Source organism: Siphateles boraxobius, unplaced genomic scaffold (genome assembly GCF_051911475.1).
Source record: "Siphateles boraxobius isolate OS27281-9 unplaced genomic scaffold, OSU_SipBor_1 1, whole genome shotgun sequence".
Lineage (NCBI taxonomy): Eukaryota > Metazoa > Chordata > Actinopteri > Cypriniformes > Leuciscidae > Siphateles > Siphateles boraxobius.
The window spans coordinates 20,569,407-20,595,451 of NW_027508699.1; the positions used below are offsets into that span (position 1 = coordinate 20,569,407).

The 26,045-nt window shown below is 39.4% G+C and overlaps 1 protein-coding gene across 7 annotated transcripts in view; it reads left to right on the plus strand.

The window, feature by feature from the left end:
- Window positions 1–25,789, plus strand: part of tnika (TRAF2 and NCK interacting kinase a) — a 102,349-nt gene extending 76,560 nt beyond the window's left edge. For 2 of the 7 annotated variants that reach the window (XM_077228172.1, XM_077228191.1), the window contains 18 exons: window positions 1,417–1,716; window positions 4,371–4,535; window positions 5,216–5,461; window positions 8,360–8,487; window positions 8,569–8,708; window positions 9,798–9,895; window positions 13,042–13,217; window positions 13,462–13,564; window positions 13,672–13,815; window positions 14,238–14,340; window positions 14,622–14,792; window positions 14,903–15,046; window positions 15,182–15,316; window positions 16,078–16,178; window positions 16,365–16,514; window positions 20,446–20,605; window positions 23,602–23,741; window positions 23,877–25,789. In XM_077228172.1, the coding sequence (XP_077084287.1) occupies window positions 1,417–1,716; window positions 4,371–4,535; window positions 5,216–5,461; window positions 8,360–8,487; window positions 8,569–8,708; window positions 9,798–9,895; window positions 13,042–13,217; window positions 13,462–13,564; window positions 13,672–13,815; window positions 14,238–14,340; window positions 14,622–14,792; window positions 14,903–15,046; window positions 15,182–15,316; window positions 16,078–16,178; window positions 16,365–16,514; window positions 20,446–20,605; window positions 23,602–23,741; window positions 23,877–23,960 (2,688 nt within the window). In that variant the 3' untranslated portion in view covers window positions 23,961–25,789. The remainder of the gene's footprint in view (window positions 1–1,416; window positions 1,717–4,370; window positions 4,536–5,215; window positions 5,462–8,359; window positions 8,488–8,568; window positions 8,709–9,797; window positions 9,896–13,041; window positions 13,218–13,461; window positions 13,565–13,671; window positions 13,816–14,237; window positions 14,341–14,621; window positions 14,793–14,902; window positions 15,047–15,181; window positions 15,317–16,077; window positions 16,179–16,364; window positions 16,515–20,445; window positions 20,606–23,601; window positions 23,742–23,876) is intronic. The other 5 variants (XM_077228200.1, XM_077228219.1, XM_077228211.1 and 2 more) reach the window with 3 other exon arrangements.
- The last annotated feature ends 256 nt before the right edge of the window (window positions 25,790–26,045 follow it).

Consider the following 26,045-nt stretch of genomic DNA (forward strand, 5'->3'; position numbering starts at 1 on the left):
GTCACTGGAAACGCATTGTGAAACTGTGTTGCACTGCAGAAATGTTTTCCAGCACACTTTTCAGGGTCAGCAGCCTGGAAACTTTTACTGAAAGTCTAAGACCACTGATGCTGATTCAGCAAAATGAAACTGGACAGATTAACTCTCTTGATTTATCCTAGAATATCAGCAAAATGGCCAGCATAGTCTTCAGTCTTTTTAGAACATTATATATAACTGAAGGAAATACTATTTAATGTCTTTGTGATGTAATCTGGACTCTTTTGATCTACAGTCATCACAGCGTTCTGATATTGTACTTTGCTTTCCTAGGCCAAGCACACACTACAAGACAGAAGGTTGTTGCACAAACTAGTAATTACAGATCTCAAAATGCGTTTTCACACAAGCGTACACGCATATTAAAGTTACTGTGCATGCACGTACACGCGTACACACACCCACAAATAAAAAAATCTGCATTTCTTCTCTAGTTTCCTAAACTAGTTGTCTAATAAATCTGCCATTGTGTACTACAATGATTATTGGCTCTTTGATGAATGCTTTGTTCCTATTTTGTAAGTCGTCTTGGATAAAAGGGTCTGCTAAATGCATAAATGTAAATTGAAAGGCACATTTAGTAATTTAGTGCTACTGCTAGTTAAAAGGTTTTAAACAATAAATAAATAGTTTTTGTGAAGTGTGACGAAATGAAGAATGTAGTCATAATAGTTGTCAATAAAAAGTGTTTAATTTGGTATGGTGCCAGTCACCCCCTCATTGTATTTTGTCATGTTGAAATAACATGATCTGTGGTGTTTGACTGAACGTGGAAGAAAATCATGCTCTTCGGCTGCCGAAGTGAAGTGAAAACGGTCTGAAGACAGACCAACATAGACAGAAATTGTATGTCGAAGTCAGTAAGGGTCCACAATGTGGAAAATCCTGAGTAGTGTTTTTTGTTTGTTGGACAGATAAGTACAGGTGGGAGACTAATCTTTAGACTAATCTATAAAACTCACTAGTATCAGTGTAAGTTGCATAAAACTCAGAGACAGTCATGCTGTTCTACATTCATAGATGGCAGTGCAGTACCTAACACCACTGGTTTTTAAAGTATACGAAGAACAGTGACGTTATATCTAGCTAAACAATTACTGAATGCACTTTTAACACAAAAACATGGAAGGAGAGATGTGTCCAGCCAGTTTGAAATTCAAAAAACCTACATTACATCTGTTACGACTCTTAGTGCAACTCACAAGGACTCACACTTGTTGTCTTTGGCAACACATTGTAAGTTGCTGATCTGAGACTTTAAGACTTCAGCGTGAAAGAGATATGAGCTTCAGTCTTGTAGTGTGTGCTTGGCCCTGCTGTTTTTTTTTTTTACCAACTTAACTGTGTTTAACAAAAACTCTTGACTCACTGTTTCAGGTCCATGGCCGGCCCCTAAAAAAGACCCGACCCGTCATCCACAAGCCTTCCTCATCCCCTTCCTGTCAGCAGCATCCCCCCCATTGGACCCCCTCATCCCCCGTTAAACTGCTTCCCCCTATTAGTAAACAGATCACACAGCATTTACAGCACCGGAGGCAGCAGCAGCCAACCATCCATGTCTCAGACCAGCAAGAGAGTCGAGAGAACATTAGCCAGCAGGTGCGCCAGCTTAGAGCCTGCCAGAAGGCCGGGCAGAAGGTCCCCGTACGCAAGCCCAACCCACCGGTCACTAAAGTGGTTAGTTCAGAAGACCTGGCCTCAGCCTCAAAATTGAAGTTCTTACATTGCCGTAAACTAGATGTAGGTGATGAGCTGGTCCCGCAAATCGCGGTTGACCAGAAGTGTCTGATCACCGATGAGGAGGACTTTCTGTCCCAGTCAGCCCCAGAACACTCCCTTAGAGATTTAATGGCTAAAGAGAAGCGTTCAAACTCTGTGCCAACCAAGAACCTCCTGGTGGTTCCACAGTGGGAGTGGGCCGTGCCCCTCGCAACATTCACTTCAGATAATTCGGTTTGCATTAATCGCTCCTCCTCTGCTCTGGAACTGTCTTCAAAGGAGCTGTTCGCACTGAGATGTAAACGGCCCATCTGGCGCTCCAATTCTTTTGAACGTGAGGGCTTTAATGTGCACCGCAAGCCCCATAAAAACTCCCCTAAAAAGGCTCAGCCACTTAATTCGGTTTTGCGCTGGATGGGGCTCTCCCCTAGAAACACACCCAGAGGAAGCCCAGGCTCCTCTAGGTCACCATCCCCAGGTAGCGGTATCCGCCGCCGCCACTCATCTTCGTTCAGCCCTAATTTATCCCCTGACTCTGTATTCTCCTCCAACATGATGACGATCAGGCCCCTCGTCAATTGAGGGAGTTCGCGATCATTGTAAATAGATGTAAATAGCTTTTCTTGAACTTTTTTTGCTCTCTTAATCCTCAAAATAAAATGGAACATATTGGCACAATGTTTTAGTTAATGAATGCTATTCCAAAATCGATATACGTAAATTATACAACTGCCCAATTAAACAGACATGTTAACCAGTCGTTCAGTCAGTACTCCACTTGTCATTTTCCCCTTCCATTCCTATCTTATTGGCTCTTATTCATCGGCGACATCATGACAGCCCCGGTGTCATTTGTTTGACCCCGGTCCTGATTCTGAGCCCCATCAGATGGCCCACCACCCCTCCTGGATGGCCTCTGTGTTTGTGTAAGCTTTAGCAGTCAGTGCAGTCCAGCGCTGGGCGCTTCTGGGTGCATTGTCCATTGGTGATGGAGCTCCTCTTTTTCTCTTGCAAGGTGGCATGTGGTGAACTCTGCTAATCGTATAAATCAAGCAACATTTGAGAGAAGTTAAAAATTAATGGTTTAATATTTAGCCTGAAAAACATCCATTGTATTTTGTATATTGGGAAGTGTTCAGATTTTTTTAACAGTACTACTGTAAAGCTGAATGAGTTCCACAAGTTTCTCTATAACATATCCTAGGCAGCCGCGTCAAGCGCAGAGCAACAGGACATTCTGTCGATCGCTTAGTTTTAATTCCATTGCGCTGGGTAGCCCAGTCCACTGCAAAATCGCATTGGTCCATATTTCCAGTTCACATAACAGATTGCTGCAGGGATGTCATTTTATATGCCAAACTAGAAGTTAGTGTCACTGTTGTTCCCTCGACAATAGGATTTTCCCATTGACCTTTAAATTATTGCAGAAAATAAGCTGTTATAGCAACAAAAACTTTTTTTGTTCTTCACAAATGAGAACAACTTTTAAGTAAAACGTGTTTTAGTGTACTGCACATTTAATCTGAATACTGCTTAATCAGCCATTTTTAGACCTTATGAGCATCTTTTTCTGGCCATTTTTAAGTGCTCTGACAAATTGAGCTCAAATTGAAATGATTTGAGGGGCACAGCTCATTCCTGCAGCACTTTACTGTACATTGCAATTCAAATATCCTCTTGTTGGCTGTGATTGTGTCAATCCCGTAGTAGTTTCATGTTCATTGAAAAAATATAAATGTCTTGTTGCATTGTGCCCGATTAGGACACACTGTTAGATTAACAATACAAGCAAACCTATCTAAACCAATGTAGCCAGTGCTTTTAAACAACATATGATGGATCTTTTAGTTGCTATTTTAATTGCCTTTTAATTAGCCTGATTTATGACTCTTGACATAGTGTAATCATATCTCTGAGCAAGCTGCCATTCATCTCCACACTAACCACTCCTTTCGTTTTGAATTTGACAAGCTTCTTCCTCAATAGGAATCTGCATTTCTGAGACATGATGGTTAACCAATGTCTGTCTTGTTCTTTGAAAAGATCTGTTGGTGCAAACAAAAAGCCCTCAACTTGTGAGACACTGAAAGACTTCACATATTCAGATTTACAGACACATTCCACATCTCATGAATACAGATACGGGTTGAATTAAATGTTAGTGATTACCTTGTTGACTTTCTTAGAAATTAGATAAGAATTGAAACCTTTTCATCTAGTGATCAAGCAGTATCTCATAAAGTGTTGCGGGTTTTTCTATTGCCAGAGCAGATTCTTTGCCCATTAAACTTAGCTGAAGTATTTTCCTCCACCTCTCAAAGATAAGTCTCTCTGCTTATAGAAGTTGCTGGTCTGCTCTAACTGATTGTTGTATGAATGACCCGATCAACATGCAACGGCTAATTCAGCTGCTAGCTGAATAGATTGCTTTTCTCTTTCAGATGGTGTGATAGTTTCTACTGATTAATTTAAGTAATGTTGGCTCATGCATTTCCCAAGTATGTCATTTCTGAGGCATTTTTCCGAGTCTTGCTAGTTTTTTCTTGTGTGTTGGTGGTGGCTGGGACAAACGGGGTGGCCTGTTCTTATGTGGCTTCTTATTATTCATGAAGGTTGAGGAGCGCTCCAAACTGAATCGCCAGAGCTCTCCTGCCCTGCAGCATAAAGTGGCTAACCGTATCTCCGACCCTTCCCTTCCGCCACGCTCCGAGTCCTTCAGCAGTGGGGGTATGCAGCCGGCACGGACCCCTCCTGTACACCGCCCTGTGGAGCCTCAGGTACAACAACAGTTCGCTTTTTTTATTTAAAGCACTCATTTCTAATAGGGAAGCACAGTATATCAGGACTATATCATTTTATTAATTGTTAATTTTCATTTCCTCTATTTTTACATTTAGATTACATTCATTAATCTTTAAAAACACTCATAATTTAATAACACTGTTGGATGTAATCTTTAGTAAACCTCCGAAATGATTATTCATTTATTTCATACTGTTCGTTATAATGTTATAATGCCTGAATACACTTGCTACATTTAACTTTTTTTGTTTTGTTTTTTCACTTTGTAGTATTTTTTTATTACTATTATAGAATTGTACTATTGGATATTTGGTTGTGATAATATGAAAATAATTATTGGTATAATGGCCAGAATTGTAATATTGTGCATCCCTAATTTATTTATTATAAAACTGGCTCATAAGTCAGTGTGACACATCAGTCTGTCCATTGGCAACATTTGTGTATTAAGTGTTATTTTTTAAAAGATTAGTACCTGACATACCCATGGAAATCTACACAGCAATCTTTAAATGATTTAATAATAATTATAAAAATAATTTCTAAAACATTCTTATCCAGTAATCACAAATGACTGTAAATGTCCTAAAAAATAATTGGTGAAAAACTATCAGAATCCCGAACTAAGCACTTAATGGTTTCTTGCTCCTCTTAGATGGCTCATTTGGTTCCAGTGAGGTCCCATAGCTCTTCTCTGTCAGTCTCTCAGTCCTTGCATGATCAATCTGCCAAGGGCGTTTCAGCGTTCCAGGAGAGCCCGGTGTCCCATCGGCCAGAGATGCCACGGCAGAATTCAGACCCAACTTCAGAGATGCCCCCTCCGGCCCCTCGCATGGCCAGTCGTGAGGAAAAACCTGACCGCAGTTCCCCCTGGCTGAGGGAAGAAGACGTTCCTCCTAAGGTCAGGATTATGATTAGGGGTGGGAATCACAGGGTATTTCACCATACGATACACGATACATGGCTCGCGATATCACGCTTGGAGCAGAGAAATCTATTTAGAGCACCTTATTTTATTAATTAAAAAATATCGATATTATTATTAAAGGTATTGTAGGTAGAAATCCACAAAAATACTTTTTGTCCAAATTTGTTTAAACTGTCTTTATATATCCATGCATAATTAAAATGTAAGTACTCTGGAAAAGAAATTATAAAAATCGAGTGTCTGTAGTCCTCTCAGGACTGCAATAAACACAGCTCATTATTTCATTAACTCCCACCCCCTCCCTTCTCGGCTCCTTCCAAAGCCACGCCCCCAAAACAAATGAACACGCGATCCCGGCCGTTCGCTCAGCTGGAAGAGTCGGACGCGTTTACCAGCTTTACCAGATGTAGTGACATCATGTCAGAATCACAAGTAATAAAATAACTAACTTTATCAGTATGAATATAAACAATTAACATGGCTGTTAGTACTCACCATCAAGCTTGCATATCGATACTGGTAAAGTTTAAAATATTTTACTAGCTCGTAACGGAATCAAACTCAATATAAGGCAAAGCTATAAATAGCTTCATTGATACACGTTTGCCGTTACTATCAGTTACACTATGATGAAGGTGAATTTGTAAGATTCATAAAATAAGATTGTTTAAAGATAAACTGACATACACTCAAACACCTTCTCACAACTGCATTGCAGACCCAAGATAATATAACACATACACAACATATATTGTATAGCACGTACAGATACAACATAAAGAACATAGGTAAACATATGTAGAGCATATAACAACAAACCAAACGTGAAAAAACGGAGCAGGTAGAGTTCACGTTGAAAATAGGAACAAAGTTTAGGCAGAGGGTAAAGCTAGGTTAAGGTATAAAAATAGATCCCCTAAACTTTTTAACCTAAAGTTAGATTTGGCGAAATTAAACAAAACAGCTTTCAACTGCAGATAGGCCTATTGCTTATTTATCGTCTCAACCCTGGCTCACTAACGTTATACCAGTCGACACCAAAGTTAACTGTCATAGCTAAGCCAGTACCGTTTGTTATGCTACGTAACGTTAGGTAGCTATATTAGGTAGCTACGTGTGCTAGTGATACATGCTTCATGAAAAAATGCTTCATGCTTCAGCCCCTTGAGATCACTCAGTTGTCGCCACCGCTGGAAAGCCACGCCGATATTGACTCTCGTATGATTTCTTTATTTATCCAAAGACTTTTTGTTCATAGCCTTTTCAAATACTGTCTTCCTTTTTTAACTTGTTTGACTTCGCTGCCTCTATATGCAGGTAACGTTACTGAGAATTTTGACTGTTCTTTCTCTGCCATAATTGTTATTACTAGCTTCCGTGCCTCTTCAAACGGGTGCGCGCATTTGGGCTGCTCCTGTAACAGCAGAGGTGGTATCCATGGTAGCGAGGGAGAGTGACAGTCGCCCCAGCCAATCATTTCTTTCGTCCCGAATGGAATAATGAGCTGTGTTTATTACAGTCATGAGAGAACTACAGAAACTCGATTTTTATAATTTCTTTTCCAGAGTACTTACATTTTAATTATGCATTGATATATAAAAACAGTTTAAACAAATTTGGAAAAAAGTATTTTTGGGGATTTCTACCTACAATACCTTTAATTAAAATATCGATATTTGGTGCCAGCTCGTATCGCACGGAGAAGGACGACGATTCCTATAATCAACTTCACTGATGCACTTTATCTCTTCAGGTGTAAAACCTTGAAAAAGGAAAATGTTTGGATAATATTTTTGGTGAATACACTACCGTTAAGTTTGGGGTCAGATATTTTTTTTTATGTTAATAAAGAAGTCTCTTATGCTTGTAATGCTGCTATTTTTTTTTTAAATGTATTTTATTCCTGTGATGGCAAAGCTGAATTTGCAGCATCATTACTCCAGTCTTCAGTGTCACATGGTCCTTCAGAAATCATTCTAATATGCTGATTTGCTGCTCAAGAAACATTTCTCATTATCAATTTTGAAAACAGTTGTGCTGCCTAATATTTTTGTGGGAAACCATAATGCATTTTGTTTTTCATGATTCTTTAAATATAAAGTTTGAAAGAATAGTCTTTATCTGAAATATAAGTCTTTTTAAAGCAGCACTAAGTAAGATTTTTAACCTTAAAATAATCCAAAATCGTTTAAGTGGTTCATCAAGTCGTGACATGGTGAAATGCACTTATGCCACAGCTTTGCGGTGCTTTATCTGATATATCCACGCTATGTAAGATTGCCAGATCGGGTCACGTTTCTGTAGTTTTAATGAGACATAAGAAAACTACTAATTTGACTTGCTTTACGGCAAGCGTTACAATTGCTACAATTGCTCGTTTGTGATGTCGCAATACATCATACTTTCATAAAATCATGCATCATACTCTACCTTGTATGTGGCCATTGTTGATTCCAAAGCTGGTGCTGGATAAACAGAGAGCATGTGCGTGCGCGTGCAACCGTAGGCTGCGGTAGGCTAAATTATTTACTACAGCGGTAAAGGACAATTCCGCTTCCAACCTGTAGGGCAACCGCAGAGGAAAAGCTACTTGGTGCTGCTTTAAATGTAACATTATAAATGTTTTTACTTTCACTTTTGATCAATTTAATGCATCTTTTCTGAATAAAAGTATTAATTTAAGAAAACAAATCTTGCTGACCACATAAAAAAAAAGTTTAAAGTACTTTCACAATTTTGTTTCATATAAAGTATTCAAAGACTATTATTAAAATATTCATATTCTATTAATGTTTTTAAAGCAACTGATTGTAATAATTTTGCTACGATCCCTCGTCTCTGACGTTTGGTCATTTGTTTGTTTGATTAAAGTTGTGCGGTACTACCCAGGTGCCCCAGCGGACCACTTCTATCTCCCCTGCTCTGATGAGGAAGAACTCTCCTGGGAACGGGGAGTCCGTTGGAGGGGGGCGGGCAGCCTCTCAGCTCATCCGCACCAGGTCAGCTCTGTCCGATCACATGCTGGAGCTGTTGCTCTGTGTTGGTGTATTCAAGCACTGACTGAATCCTGATCTCTCTAGTAATCCAGACCTGAGGAGGACGGAGTTGTCTCTGGACGTGGCTCTGCAAAGAACCAGCAGTAATGGCTCATCCAGCTCCAGCACACCCAGCTCTCAGGGTGGCTCCCAGCCTGGATCCAGTGAGAGGAACCAGCCAAGACGTGAGTGTCTTCCTCTTTTTGCTTCGTTTTCTTGAGTTTCTGTACAGAGGAAATAACATCACTCATAAAGTTTTTAATGAGAGTAAGTACAGGTGATTAATTCATGATTTTCAATGATCAAACTATAAACCTTCTGGATAGCAGCCTTGAGCCTCAACCACTGCACACCACCATCCAAAAGAAATGCTTTTTAAGCTTTTATTTACAGGACAGTATAGGCAGACAGGCAATTGGGGGAGAGAGGTTTAGGACGTCATCCAGGCCAGATTCAAACCTGGGTGTACATGATCAAACCTTTTGTTATCAAACTATTTGTTATGGCCAGAGGAGAATGTGCCCCCTTACAGAGTCTGGTTTCTCACATGATTTTTTTTTCCATTTCTGTCACCTTATTGAGTTTAGGTTCCTTGCCTCTGTTGCTTTTGGCTTGCTTAGTTTGGGTTTAAAAGATACTTAATTTTCAGTGATTCTTCAGTATTGACACTATTGGATGAAAACAAAACTTCAACTGAATTGAGCCGGATGATGACAACTGTCTTCTGAAGAGCTGCTTTATTGCTGGTTTATCTTTGTTTCATAGTTGATGCCTTTTCCAAAATCATTTGAGGCAGAATGCCTCAGTCATAGTGATTGTGGGTGGGTGGACAACCACCAGTGGGCTGAAGGAGCAGGCACTCTTTCAGACTTCATCCTGGTTGTTTTTGCTAGGAACCTCTTGTTCCTGTTCCACTCCGTTTACCATGTCAGATGTGCAGTGCTGCGCTTGTCCTTAGAGTGAAGTGGATGTATAGTATGACATTCTGGATGCATTGTTTGCCTGTTTTGTGCACTTGAGTTGTTAAGACATTCTGGTCCAGTCCAGTAGGTGTATTCATAGGTAAATAATATCACAGGCCAGCTGTTGTATATTGTTGTTTACAATAATGGCAATATATCAGTTTTATAACACTGTTTGAGAACAAGTTGTCTTAAGGTATATTACCTCCCCAATAATCAGAATAAGTGTCAATCAGTGTGGGTTTTTCTTAACCACATGTTCTAGAGAACATCAAATGTAAAAGTTTATGTCCTGTTATATGTGTTTTCCAGGCTCTGGTAAATCAGAAGGTTCTCCAGTGGCATTACAGGAGACCTCCAAGGCCAGTCAGGAGGAGGGCAGAGAGGTGAACAAACCCAGTCGACCTACGGTAAGTTAGATCCCAACGGCCCTCAAATATTATCTAGGAATAATTAATTTCCTGTCTACATGCACACTACTGTTTGAACTTCCTCCTTTGCTTTGTCTTGTCTCTATTTTGAATCTAACATTTCCTTGAAGGGGCTTTTAGTTCTTTAAATGTAGATGTGACCTCCAAACTCATTTGTAGACTAAACAAGCTTCAGACGCAGATTCTGTTTTATAGTTGGAGGCCAAATCTTCCAGTGGTTACATTGTTCAGACTGTCCTCCTTGCCAGTTTTTCACTCGTGAAAGCTCAAAGCTTTTAAATTAGAGATATCTGAAATGAAAATACTTGGCTGAAGCTCTGGACACACTGGGCCAAAATTTGACATTTACAATTACCTTTTGCTTGCAATAACTATCAATTGCATTAATGTTAAGTGTTTTTTATATGTTATTACACTGTTCTTCCTACTTAACAACTACTTCAATGGGGCCCAACAACTACTTCAATGGGGCCCATCAACTGTTTGGTTTCTGACATTCTTAAAAATATCAGTTCAGCAGAAGAAAGAAATTCATATGGGTTTGGAACAACTTGGGTGAATAAATGACAGAATTTGAATTTTTGGGTGAACTATCCCTTTAATATTTATTTATACTGATGCTTTTGGTTGGCCATTTTATCCAAAGTTACTTAAATTACATTCAAGGTATACATTTTATTAGTTGGGAATCAAACACATTGCCTTGACGTTGCTAGCGTCATGCTCTCCTACAACTGCATGCAGAACCATACCTCATAGTTTTTTATTTGTTTTATTTTTATTTGTTTACTTTTTTTTTAATGAAACTGGTTTGTTGCTCTGTGAGCCATTTTGGCTTTGATTTGAGGAAACTAATGATTAGTATATTGAAAAAAAAAATATCTCTGTAAGGGTTGGTAACATTCCCATCCATCTTTCTCTCGGTCCCTCTCAATCTAAAGGTTGCTTTGGCAGAGGACTGTGGGAATTCTTGCCTGCTGATCTCAATAGCAATGCTGACTTGAGAAAAGCTTGTCCTCTTTCACCCTCTCAGCTTTCTCACTGAGCTACATTGCCAGTGGCTTTGTCAATGGACTCTGTGTGGTTGTGTGTCATTCTCCACACTTGGCTCAGATTCTTCACCGCAACGCAAATAACCCCAGCTGTTTGTTAGGAGCCTTGCTGTTTCCATAGCAACTAAAGTTCACGAGGGGGTATTTTTATGTTGGGCCCAGAGCTGGTATTACAGGTCGAATACAAACTAAACATGGATGACATTTGCATTAAAGCTCTAAAATACTCAGGAATTCATTGCGGAGTTTATTTTATATTTATTTTATAAATATTGCTATATTTTTTTATTGTAGGGGAGATTGTGAATGTATCTTAATTTGTGAGTTTTTTTATCGTTCATAGTCATACTTCTGTCCTTTCTTTGCAATTTAATCTTTTATTCAACAAGCTTCTAATAAATATTGTGCGGCTGCAGTGAGAATCAAACTTTTCATTTTAATGACCTTTATCACCAGTGTTGGTGGAGCTACTTTGAAACTGTGCTATAAGATACTCATATTAAAGTTGTTCAACTTTAAAAGCCTTAAGATTACCGTGTGGTGACTTAAATGAATCCGTGAAAGCAGTTAAACTAGTGAAACCGGTTCAACCAGCTAATTTTCTTGCAAACTTTTTCAACCCTAGTGAAAAATAAATATACTAAAATGTATTTCAAATACATTTATTTTATCCTAAGTATTAGAGATGCGCGGATGGGCTATTATTTCATCCGCAACCGCATCACAAAACTCATCATCCGTCCGGCATCCATCCGCACCAACGTTTTTGACCAATTTTCCCGCCCGCCATCCGCTGATACAAGGCGCTGCAGATGACAACCGTGAGACTAGAAACTGCCCGCCACCTGCCGGAATTTAATTAAAATATTTTTTTTCGTCACGTCATCCGCCCGAGGCGTAGTCCGCGGCTATAACCGCCAACCGCGCATCTCTACTAAGTATGCTACAAATACATTTAAATACATAATAGATATACCCTGCAATTGTACTTTTAGTATTCTAAATTGGTATACTTAAAGTCTGCTAAATTGGAGCAACTAATTTTGTACTTCTTTAGTTATCCAGAAGTAGTGCTAAGGTCCAACTAAAGATATACTTAAGTATATTTGATTGTACAAAAGTGGAACTTTTGCAAGTATACTTTAGGCACTTTAAATATCTTTTTAAATATTTTTAAAAGGTTTAAATATCTTGCATTTTAAGCCTCATATTATACAGTAGAGATGCGCGGTTGGCGGTTATAGCCGTGGACTCCGCGGATAAACCGCGGATCGGGCGGATGACGTGACGAAAAAAATATTTTAATTAAATTCGGGCGGGTGGCGGGCGGTTTCTAGTCTCGCGGCTGTCATCAGCAGCGCCTTGTATCAGCAGATGGCGGGCGGGTGCGGTTTTGAAAGTTGGTCAAAAACGTTGGTGCGGATGGATGGCGGACGGATGATGAGTTTTGTGATGCGGTTGCGGATGAAATAATAGTCCATCCGCGCATCTCTATAATACAGAGATCATACTATCCCTACTAATAGTGATATTAAAACACATTGTAGGCTTAATATTAAGAAATGTGCATTGTGCAATAAAGTACTCCAAATAAAGTTAAATTATAATATTTATATCAGTAAGTCTCAAGCGATATGTCAGTAAATGTTAATGGTTTATAGTATACTTAGTTAAAATAAATGTATATTGTTTTAAGTATGTATACTATTTTAAATGTTTAATTATTTTTAATACATTTTGGTATAGGTTTTTTTCACCGATTCACTAAAATGTATTGATGCTTCAAAGAATGTGTGATAAAAATGAACCGATCCATTATAATAAATTGATTGAACCAGTCAAAAACGATCTTTCTTGAACCATCAGAAACAATTGAATCACTAAAAAAAACTGACTTTCTAACACTTTACTTTTTTTTTTTGTACTGCGCACACAGCTACATTAATGTAACCTTGACAAAAGTAGCTTGATATTGTCAAAGCTACACTATATCCACAACTGAGCTACTGCCACACTACTGGAGATACGAGTGTCACTATTCTAGTTTGTTATATGAATCTTTCTGTCTTTCAGGATCTGACTGCCTTGGCTAAAGAACTGAGGGAGTTGCGAATAGATGAGATCAACCGGCCGCCCCTTAAACTGACCGACTACTCCTCCTCCAGTGAGAACACTGAGAGCAGTGAGGATGAGGATGGGACTGTGGGGCATGACGGCACGGTGCCAGTCAGTGACATTCCCAGGATCATGTATGTGCAAGCACCATCAGTTCTCTCTTGTTCCTCAAAATAAATGTTTTTGTCTGAGCTTTGGCCCAGCAATCAGGGCTTATGTGGAGAGTTTGTGTCCAAGTGTTTCTTGATCCCCTTCACTACTCTTTATCCTATCACTTCGCATTATCTTTCTTACGTCTATCAATAAAGGAGGACTGAAAAGAATGCTGTTTTAATGTGAATCTGCAGAATTCAAGTTTCCCGTATTTATCTCCCTCAGGCCCTCTGTTCAGGGAAATAATGAGTCTTTCACAAGCAGCCATGAGTCCTACGGTGACTCCTACAATGATGACTCTAAAGATGGTACCCTAAAAATGAGAGAGGTGAGATACCATGCCAGTCACATTAGATGCTATTTGCCTCCAAAAGACTTGGATTCTCTCTTGTTCCTCAAATTTATCACTTTCAAATTGTTTGATCTTCTGTATAGACCAATGAGAGGCAACGCTTGGGCCACGGCGAGAGCAACGGTTTCGCAGGCCACGGGAACCTACCAGACCTGGTGCAGCAAAGCCACTCCCCATCAGGAACTCCAACCGGCCTTAATTCCCAGGACCTGGACTCTATGGATGAGGTAGATAACATTTAAGAGGGGTAAGGATCTGATATATTTAGCCAGGCCAAGCTAATTAAACTGGCTTGCGTTATATCCCAGTCCTGCCCTTGTCTCACAATAATTTGCAGCGCTCTCTCTACTTGACTGCCATTAAAATGAGGCCAAAGGGCCTAAAAATGTGAGGAAAACACTTTGCTGTTATAATGACATTTTCATTACTCTGACACAAACATTATTTACTGATTCATATTCACATGTGAAATCTAAAATTCCCTGCTGAGTCATAAAATAAAAATTTTCTGACACATCTATTATCTAAACAGAGGAATGGCACTCCTGTTGTATTTTTAGCCACAAACTCAGACAGTTTTTCTCTAAATGCCTGCTATTAAATAATTTTACTGGTGCTGATATGGTACATTTGTTTTATTTTGTATCAGTTTGGTCTTGGTGGTGGTTCAAAAGCTTCTTTCACTCCTTTTGTGGATCCACGTGTATATCAAACCTCCCCCACAGATGACAACGATGAGAGCTCAGCAGCCGGTAAATATACAAATCACAAACCAACACATCTTATCACCAACCGCAACAATGAACATAAAATCATAATGAACCACATTTATGGAAAGTAATTTAGCTAGCGCTATATTTTGGATAAAATGGGCTTTAAAATAGGTTTATGCCTGGCATTGTATGAGATGAGAGCATTACAGCATAATCGTGCTTCCTCCCGCCGGGTTTGGTTCTCGCCCAAACATTGTTTTTGAATAAAATTCTTTCTCTTTCATATCTTTAATGTGTTTTCTTGTCTTCTTATCCTGCAGTGCTGTTTGCTAATGAGTTGTTGCGTCAGGAGGAGGCCAAACTGAACGAGGCTCGGAAAATCTCTGTGGTCAATGTTAACCCCACCAACATCAGACCCCACAGCGACACACCAGAGATCCGCAAGTACAAGAAGCGCTTCAACTCGGAGATCCTGTGTGCTGCTCTATGGGGTACATCATGCTCTCTCTGATATATGCCTTTTTTGTTTCAATTGCCTTTCTATTCCTCTTCTGATAAAAATTCTTGAGTCCGAATCAAATTCATGTTTGTGGACGCTCAGGTGTGAACCTCTTGGTGGGCACTGAGAACGGTCTAATGCTGCTTGATCGCAGCGGTCAGGGCAAGGTGTATAACCTCATCACCCGCCGACGCTTCCAACAGATGGACGTGCTGGAGGGTCTAAACGTCCTGGTCACCATATCAGGTTTGTCTCAGAACAAAAGAGCCTGAAAAGGTCATGAAAGTTGATGGTGCTTTTTAACTCTAAAAAAGCCTTTGTGGTTTTGGGGATACACGCCATGTTTTATTAGCTTGTCAACCTCATCATTGATGTTTTCAGGGAAGAAAAATAAACTACGTGTCTACTACTTGTCATGGCTGAGAAACAGGATACTGCACAATGATCCGGAGGTGGAGAAGAAACAGGGCTGGATCACTGTTGGGGATCTGGAAGGCTGCATTCACTATAAAGTTGGTAAGTGAACCATCTCTGCTAGGTTTGCCACAATAACAAAAGTATTTGATATCAATGCCAGTAAAAGATCAATTTAGAGACCACCATAATGTACAGAAGCAACTAATATCCAAATAAAACTCCAATATATTATTATTATTATTATTATTATTATTATTAGCAGCATATTGTAAATCTCAATGCCAATCTGTTTCAATGCCAATTATTTCATTTTATTTATTAGCAACAATTATTAATATAAATATTAGCACCATGTGAGCCTGTATTTTCTGAGTGCAAACGTTCATAATTTGGGGGTCAAAAGCCATAGCCGGCCCTTAACTGTGGAACTTTGCCGCTCTCTATTAGAACAAACTTGTCAGAATCACTTTTTAAAGCAAAATTAAAAACCTCTTTTTGAGAAGGTGTATAATCGCTAAGTCAAATGGGGTTTGTCTAATTGTGTGTTTGTCATATTATATTGTTTTATGTCTTTTAGTTTTCTTTTAAATTATATTGTTCAGCACATTGGTCAACCACTGTTGTTTTATTGTGCTTTATTGATTGAATGATTGATTGTAAAGATGAAAGCTTCCCTGTTAAAGCAGAGGCTGTTAAGTCTGATACGGTAGAGTAGGCTAATCGAGATCTCTGATGCTAATCGACAAACCTCTAACAGCATGGAGAGTGGCAGCGGGGGACAGTCTGCTTTCTTGAATGAATGTGACTGACTGCCACTGTGAGCTGCAGGGAACTGAAAGCATGATTTACTTTGTTTCCAGTGAAATACGAGAGAATCAAATTCCTGGTAATCGCACTGAAGAACTCGGTAGAGATTTACGCATGGGCCCCCAAGCCGTACCATAAATTCATGGCTTTCAAGGTATGATGCTGCAACAATATTTCTCTCTCTTTCCCTCTCTGTGCATGTCTTTTAAGCTTACTTTTTTATTTAACCAACATGGGATAGAATAATTTGTAAATGAAAGAAAATGGCTTAACGGTTTGTTTAACCAGTTCCCTAGACTCAGCATCCATCTCTATATCTGTATCTCTTTCTCTCTGGCAGTCGTTCACAGAACTGCAGCACAGGCCTCAGCTTGTGGACTTGACTGTAGAAGAGGGTCAGAGGTTAAAGGTCATCTATGGGTCTAGCGTGGGCTTTCACGTCATAGATGTGGATTCTGGAAACCCCTATGACATCTACATACCATCACATGTAAGTGATGTTTTTGTAATTAACCTCAGAAATATTTTTTTGCACAAATAATTTATAACCACAAATTAAACATGAATGCAGATGTTTAGACCTGTGGTTTAAGTCTCAGTGATACTAGGCTGTGGTTTGGTGTCTGTAAAAACACAATTAAGTTGTGCTTCTGGGTAGTGGAGTCGGTCATGGGCACCACCCTCTTAATTGGTTCAGATGTTTCCTTGGCATTGTTGCTCTTGGGGGTTGTAGTCTAATCTTTGTGAAATAACGTGCCTCAACACGTTATGTTCCCTTCACGGCACTTGAAAGTGTGAAAAATGTAAGAAAGGTTTCAGGAGCTTTGAGGAAGACAGAAGCTATTTATTTACTCACGTTCTGTAGAAATTGATCAAATAGTGGCTGAATATAAAGATAGAATTTGATATCTAAACCTATATTAGTAGAATAATGAGTGTAAATGTGAATAGATGTTTTCAGCTGAAATATTCTCTGCTTAAATATACACTCTTGTTAAATAGCAGCTGCCAAAATGCAATTACAAGTGCAATTTAATGTGCTCTTTTATTAAATACGATTAGTAGCGGCTCCTGATTGTAAATTTAGGTAGTGCAATTTCAGGATCTTAGTTCCACACATGGGGTAGAATCCGCTGATTGGTTGAGAAGTTTTCACTCAAAGCTTTCCATGGGCTGCTTATTAGATGAACTGCTAGAATGAAAATCACTCACTACTCACTATAGGCCTGGGTCAAAATGGGCGGGCCCGGACCTAAAATGAGTGGGTTCACTTTATCTCCACCCAAGATAAAGTGAAAATAAGCGCGGCAGTCTGAATTTGAAATCTTGTCCAATGGCTCTCAATTAGGCCTCGTTCAGACTGTCAGTCCAAATCTGTTTTTTTGTGCAGATTTAAAACGGCAAAAAACAAAACAAACAAAAAAAATCACATGAAAAAAGTGATTTTTACCCATCCGTTTCCGAGCTACATTCATATGGTTTGAATCCTATTTAAATCGCATTTCTGGAAATCCGTTTCATTCTGACTGCTCTGATAGGATTTTGCGTGGCATGTAACTTTCTCACATCACGTAAAACGTAAACCTCAGATGTTGTTATAGGAAACATGCTGAAAGTCACCTCAGAAAAAGGGTTGAATGGTAGCCAAGTACCGGATGAGCAGAAAATGACAATATAACGGAGGCATGTTTTGAAACCGGTTGATTTATTCTTCTGTCTCAAACCTACGCCGTAACTCAGATTGTAAAAAAAGATGGACGACGCCCCTTCGTTCTCTTCCATTGGTGAGAAGTGAAGCCGCCATTGTCCCGATATGGCGCTGACATCTTGGGACTTGAGTCTGCGCAGTTGCGATTTCGGGACGAGACATGCGCAGTAGTGAGCAGGAAGTAAAGCCGCGAAATCAACGTCCTGCTCTGGTCCCGCCTACACTCTCGCTGAATCAATCGTAAGCACACGCCTCTGCTGCAGAACAAACCATTATGTCGGTGTGAAATAATTCATTATAGAAATTTAGATATTAAATTTAAAGCTCCAATCTCCTCAGTCCTCCAAAGATCCCGAAAAAAAGTATGTTGGTGCTTCAGTGACTACTTTGCTCAGAAACCTTTCAATCACAGCTGTCAATCATGTATGCCACAGCGCCATTTTTATAGCATTAAATAACTAACTAAAAACAAACTTATTTTAAAAACAAACACTTGAAATTACATCAGCGTGATGAAAACTACAGTAAATGACAGAAACCGTCTTTGGGAAAAATATGTGTGTCGTGTAATTTAATTGTTTAGTTGGACTCACGTCCAATTGAATAACATGGGGAGGCGGGGTTTGTGAGCTATACTAGGACCGGTCACCGGGGGGCGATCGAGACGCTTTGGCTTCACTTTTCAGGGCTTGTGCGGCACGCTTGCCGTAACTATGTTGTAGGCTGGGTGTAGCACATGTAGGCTATGGTGTAGCCTGACGTGCACTTCTCCAAAAATGTAAAAATGTAAATCCTTTATATGCTCCCTCTGCATTAGAGATGCGCGGATGGGCTATTATTTCATCCGCAACCGCATCACAAAACTCATCATCCGTCCGCCATCCATCCGCACCAACGTTTTTGACCAATTTTCCCGCCCGCCATCCGCTGATGCAAGGCGCTGCTGATGACAGCCGTGAGACTAGAAACCGCCCCCAACCCGCCCGAATTTAATTAAAAAAAAATTTCCGTCACGTCATCCGCCCGAGCCGCGGTTTATCCGCGGAGTCCGCGGCTCTAACCGCCAACCGCTCATCTCTAGTCTGTATGTGTAATAATTGCACGTCCACGCTGACAAAGATGCAGAAGTATAAATGAAAACCAATGAGTAGCCTACATCGTAGGTCCGACGCAGAAGTATAAATCATTGATTTATACTTCTGCGTCGGACCTACGCCGGAGCCTCTAAGCAATAGTCTATGTGTTGGTTTTCATTTATACTTCTGCGTTGTTGTCCGCGTTGACGTGCAATTACACATGCAGAGGGAGCATGTGAAACCCGAGGGAGGGGTTCTAGCAGACCAATCACAGCGCTTGCGTCCGCGTAGAATTGACCCGTTGTTACATTTTTGGAGAGGTGCACATCAGGGTATGCCGAAGGGTACGTGCGCTACACACAGCCTACGATGTAGCTACGGCGTGAGTTCGACGCAGAAGTATAAATTAACCCAGTAGTCCAGCGCGGCAACTAACGTTACACATTGTCAATCCCCCCATGATGCGATTGTGGTGGTTTATGTTTTTGTTGAGACAAATGCAGATATTTCAGGAAATGTAAGAGCGGCATGAGACACACAAATTGGATCTGAACAGTTACGATACACAATGTGGATAAGTAGTTCAAATAATAAGTCAGCCATCGGATTTGAACGGACGGTATGAATGTAGCCTAACGGCCGTTTCACACCGCAAGCATGAGCGGCGCGTGAGCAGCACGTCAGCGCAACTACATCGTCACTGAAGCTGCAGACACGCGCGAGTATTCACACTGGAAGCGTTTGTACAGCGTCACAACAGCGGCTCCCAGGCTACATAAGGCTACATATAAGCAAGCATTTCTTTACAAGGACTTTTGAAAATTTTGTTTTTAGAAGTTGGTGGTCATAAAGACATTTGAAGTTTGTTCAAAGCCCAAACTAAATAATTAAAAACAAGCTGGATGGGTACATTTTCTATTACATTTTATTTTATTTATGTTAGTCTTCATTTCCTTTTCTGACATACTGCAATTCTTGTTAAAACACACTAGAAATGCAAATTCTATGCATTTTGTGCACTTTTTGTGTAAAATCATATTAATTGTGTCCATCAAAAGTGTGCTTTCACTTTAATTGAGCGTGAGCAGCGCAGCAAAAATAGACTCGAAGCCGAAACCCCCGCTTCACTGCTGCTCACGCGACGCTCCTGCTTGACGCGCACGCGCTGCTCCTGCTCGCGGTGTGAACGCACTCATTGATTAACATGCACGCCGAAAAAAACACGCGCTGCTCACGCGCCGCTGACGCTTGCGGTGTGAAACGCCCTGCAGTTCCATTTTTCACCACAGATTTACATTGGAAAATTGAGGGGCATTCTCAGGCACCCTCTGCCCAGCTTAGTATAATGATCCCTTCCTGCCGAAGTCATGTGCTAAATGTTAATATATCCTGCTCACTTAAAACACTTAAAATAGTCTGGAAAATCTGAATTGTTACGATTTTATTTTATATAGAGATCTTTCTAGTGGATGAATATTTTGGTGCCCCACCTGCCCCATACAGATGAGCCGTGGCTGAATGCTATACTTTATGCAATGAATAAGTGTAAATTGAATATGCGGCCCTCTAATGGTCTATTTAAGCACTGCAGCATGATCTGCAAATAACCCTTTCTTCTCTCTATCTCTTTCTCTTAGATTCAGAGCAGTGTGACCCCTCATGCCATTGTGGTGCTTCCTAAGACTGATGGCATGGAGATGCTGCTGTGTTATGAAGATGAGGGCGTTTATGTCAACACTTACGGCAGAATCACCAAGGACGTGGTCTTGCAGTGGGGAGAGATGCCCACTTCTGTTGGTGAGTCTGTTTGTTTCAATAAAAACATACAGTAGTAACCCATCTCAACTGTACAAGAACAAAACAAGCCATAGTGACCAGAGAATGACTCCTATTCAATTTATCAAATATTTATCTTCCGAGATTCCATAAAAAACCTAGCATATTTTGCTATGTCGACTGATATCATCCTGATTCCACATTCACAGTGGCACTGATATCCGATTGGCCTCTACCGCAGTGTCTGTTTGTGTTAGCTTTTTCTGCCAGCTCATGGGCAGAGCTTGAGGGATGCGCAGCCAACAGAAGTGCATGAAAACTACAAAGGGCCGCCACACAATCCTCTGCCTTGTGGGAGGAGATAAAAGTAGTTCACCCAGAGTTCAAAAACATTCAAACTATGCATCAACTTCCCACATGGTTTTGAGAAGTATGAACATGGTTATTTGTGTGTGTGAGCTGGTTTGTGTAACACATTATCTGTAAGATTTAGGGCTTTTGACACGTTTTTTCATATATAATAATCTCAATGGGGTAGTGTTTGGGCAGAGCTTCTCGTGGTTTGGCAGGCTGTTATGATTATTAGTAGTGTTCACGGACAGAATTATTCATCTTTAGGGTGATTCATATTCAATTCTTGTTAATCGTCTGTGGGTGGAAAAATAGACTGTGTATGAAACGATGTCATGGCATTCAGAGATATGTTTTTGCGGTTTGTAAGGATTGTATTTTATAAGGATAGTTTCATCATTTATTCACCCCTTACTCACTCATGTTGCTCTAAACTTGCTCTTTTTCTTGCGACACCAAAGGAGATTAGTGCTTTTCACAATATGCATTGTTTCTAAACAGCTTAGCAGAAAATCATAATGTTAATGTTTATAAAATCTTAATATCCTCATGCCTTTTTTTTTTTACATTTTGCAATGATGTAAATGATTAATAATTTGAGATTTGTTATACTGTATATATTGTTTTATATGGTATGTTGATGAATAAAGTTTTATGTTCTTGTTAATCCAACTTTATATAGGGAGCTGTGTGAAAATATTTAGCAGAATGTCTGTTTAATACAATGAAGGTTGATAGGAACCAGGAAGACATAATACAATTTTTTTTATATATATAGAAGTCCTCAATGCAGCTTTTTTGCTATATCGCAGTTCTTTTTCTTCCATATGAGGTTTAAGTCATTATTTCAGTAAAAGTCTCACTTGAAGACGTGGTCCCCATTCACTGTCATTATATGGAAAGGAGCTGCTTGGACATTCTGCATAAATGATCTATCTGTCCCCAAGAATTGAACAAAATATCACAATAATAATTGCCAAACACTGGTGTTTTGTAGTAGCTGATTACAACCCCAAATCAGAAAAAGATTCAAGAATCTGTGATTTGTTAATTCTATGTAAACTCTTTTTAACTGACAAAAGTATAAAGAAAAGTTTTCCATTGTTTTCACTGACCAACATAATTGTATTTTGTAAATATGAACAAATTTAGATTTTGATGGCTGCAACACACCCCAAAAAAGTTGGGACAGACAAAATAAAAGTGAAAAGAAACTCTTTTGAAACAGTCCACAATGAGCAGGTGAATTGGTAATAGTTGAGGGTATCGTGTTTGGGTGTAAAAGTGCTTCTCCGTCTTTTTAAGCAAAGATGGGTCATGACTCATCACTTTGTGCCAAATATCTTGAGAGAATTGTCAAACAATTAAAAAATCACATTTCTCAATGCAAGATTGCAAAGAATTTATGTCTTTTATCATGTTCCATACATAATATTGTCACAAGATTCAGGGAATCCAGAGAAATCTCAGTCTGTGTTGGGTAAGGCAGTAGACCTCTGTTGAATGTGCGTGACCTTTGAGCCCTCAGATGGCATTGCACAAGATACCATCATGCTAATCCGTTAAATACAGCCACGTGTGCTCAGAAGTAATTTGGAAAACCGTTTTCACTGAAAACAGTCTGACTCTGCATTAAGAAATGCCACTTGAATCTCTGTTACACAAGGAGAAAGCTTTACATCAGTTCTATGTGGAGATGCCGGCGAGTTCTCTGGGCCTGAGCTCATCTCAGATGGTCTAGAAGAAAGTGGGAATGTGTGCTGTGGTCAGATGAGTCCATGTTTCAGCTTGTTTTTGGGAAAAAAATGGTCACTGAGTTCTCAGTCCCAAAGACGAAAGGGACCAACCAGACTTTCACCAGCGACAGGTGCAAAAGCAAACATCTGTGCTGGTATTGAGGTGCATCATTGCAAACGGTATGGGTAACTTGCATTATTGTGAAGGTACCATTGACATAGAGGCATGCATTTGGATTGTACAGAGACATAAACTGCCATCAAGATGACATCTTTCCTGGGAAGCAAGACAATGCCAGGCCTCATTCTGCACGTGCTAAAACTGAGTGGTTTCTAGACACTCTGCACCATAGAAGGGATTTTCCTCCTGCCTGTTTACTGCAGTCCAGATATGTCTCTTATGGAAAATGTATGACCCATCATGAAAAGGAGAATCAGGCAACGATGACCACGGACTGTTGAGCGGCTGTCTTGTATCAGACAATATTGGGCAAATATTCCACTAGCAAAACTCCAACAATTAGTATCCTCAACTCCCAAATGATTAAAAAGTGTAATTAAAATGAAAGGTGAAGTGACACAGTGGTAAACATGTCTCTGTCCCAACTTTTTTGGGGTGTGTTGCAGCCATCAAAATCAAAATTTGTTCATATTTACAAAATACAATTATGTTGGTCACTGAAAACATTGGAAAACTTTTCTTTGTACTTTTGTCAGTTAAAAAAAGTTTAAATAGAATTAACAAATCACAGATTCTTGATTTTAATCCAATTTACAAAATGTCTCAACTTTTTCTGATTTGGGGTTGTATACTAAATTTTTTTTAAAAAAAGTAAAATAATAGTTCACATTTTTGAGAACTTTGGTATATTGTTTTTGGTATAAAGATTGTCTATCTATCAGAACTCAATAAGATGTTCTGTTTTGCAGCTTATATCCACTCCAACCAGATCATGGGCTGGGGAGAGAAAGCCATTGAGATCCGCTCTGTTGAAACGGGCCACCTGGACGGTGTTTTCATGCACAAGAGAGCTCAGAGACTTAAGTTCCTCTGCGAGAGGAACGACAAGGTTAGTCTCTTAAGCGTCCTCATACTGTAGACTGGTATTGTTTTTTTAGATCCTCTCCAAATGTAAATGTTATTGTTTATCTAAAAGAGCTTAGACCGTTATGGACAAGCTAACAGTTCTCGTTTTGTTCTGCAGGTGTTCTTCGCCTCGGTCCGATCAGGCGGTAGCAGTCAAGTGTTTTTCATGACGCTGAACAGGAACACTTTGATGAACTGGTGAAGCTTCTGCAGACCCAACACTGTGGAGCCTTTTTCCTGTCTGCATTGCATCTGTGAGCGCACGGTACATTGACACTTTGGTCTGAAAACATTATTAGAAAAAAAATATTAGAGACTCTGAGGAGAGAGCCTGGAGACAGTCTCGTAGGGAGAGCACTGACTCTCTGCACACGGCTCATGGATGTGCAGTATCTGACGTCACCTGCAGTGGCACGCAGTTCCCAGAAGAGGGCGCTGATTAACTTGAACTTGGTTTTAGACCTTATTTTGTGGCCTCTGGTAAAGCCTGTTGTTAGGATCCTCCCCTTTATGTTCCTGTTTCCTATTAGTTTTGATTGATTTTTTTTCAGTTTCCAATGAATTTTAGTCCGTTGCATGATTGTAAAGAATTGGACCGTATTTAAAAGATAACAAATGTGGGGATAACATTAGCGAGCACTCAGGCTAAGACCAATCTTTAGTCTCTTGATGTTACACTTTTATATTGGCAAACAGTTCTGCCAGTTTCCCAAGTATCTGTGATGCCCGTTTTTGTCCAATTTCTCAGAAGAGAACGACATGCTCAAAAGAAACGAATAACACTGGTGCTCATTTGTATATTGTCAACAAGATCCATATACTGTACATTTATCAAAAGTACTGTATCAATAAGTACTATACTGTATCAAAGTACTATATCAAAGTTTGTTTTATAGCTTTGAGGTTGGTAAGACGGGGCTGAACGGATGAGCGGATCTTTAAGTTGCGAACCATATTTTGAATTCTTTTAATTTCTTTTTGGAATGTTTTAAACATGACGAAACAGGAGCACGAAATATAGCCACACGTGGAAGAAAACAATCCCCCTCACTGGTTGCATGTTTGTGTTGACACTGGATCAGATGTTGTGCGATGTGTATGTCAGAGCAACATGATATCTGAGATCAACTAAATTTAAAAGAAAAAAAAGAAAAAGGATAAAAGCACCTGTATTTCAGTGACTATTGAGAATTGATGATGACTTATTTAGATTGCTTTATAGTGCCTAGCACAAGTTAATGTGTGAAATCAACCATTAAAGGCGCATTGATTTTTCTCATTTTAATATTCTTACGCCATAACTTTTACGTTTCATCCTTTTTTTTTCAACATTTTAAAAGACTAAGCATTGATGTATTAAGTGATAGCTTTTATTTTGCTACAATGGTTATTCGGTTATAAAAACCTGGGGCTCAAAACATTCCAAAAAGGGAAAAGTGTCTCTATCTGACAATTATGATCCACAAGTTATAAACAGTCTCTTGGACTAAAATATCACAGATGTTGATCTTAACTTCCTGGTACAATATTTGTTACAGTAGGTCAACAGATGTATTGTTTTTGTATTATTAATTAGGTCTTTTTTCAGTTTATTACCTTTTTTGAGGGTTTTGTTTTGTATGTTTGCCTTTGTCTTCATTTCAACGCTTTAGATGTTCTCAAAGTCACTTGATGTTTGCACACTATATAGATATTTATATTTCTTTCACATCTCTTACATAGCAAAAGAAGATATTTTAATGGTGAGGGAATGAGAGGTTTTTAGCAATAATGTCCTGCTGATGTATGTATGCTGTGTGAAACACTGTGTTCAGCCAGTGCTAGGAAAGAACCTCACTGAGCTCTTTTAATTTTGACACTCAAGAATGGTTAATGTTTCTGTCTTAATGCATTTTTAATGATCGTCGTTCTTTCAGAAGCTGTAAACAAGATTTTCAGTTCTTTTACGGTGATAGAAGCACTATTTCCTCCTCATTTTGGTTTGTTTTTTTATTTTATGATAAGAAAAAAATAAAACAAATAAGTACCTTTTTTTGGCTCGTGTCTTTGTGTCCCTCCCTCTGCAGAATCTTTGGCTGTTTTTTTACAGAGCTCATGAAATCACCAGTATCACTGAGCGCTGAGAACTTTGCTCTGATAGGTGTAACACATTAACTCTTCTTGCTCAAGCACGTACGTCTTGATATGCTATGCAAAAAAAACACCAATCTTGCAATGCTGACATTTGCACCACAAACTTTGATCAAAATCCCTTAAAATCATGCAAGTTGTCATGTCAATCATTTTC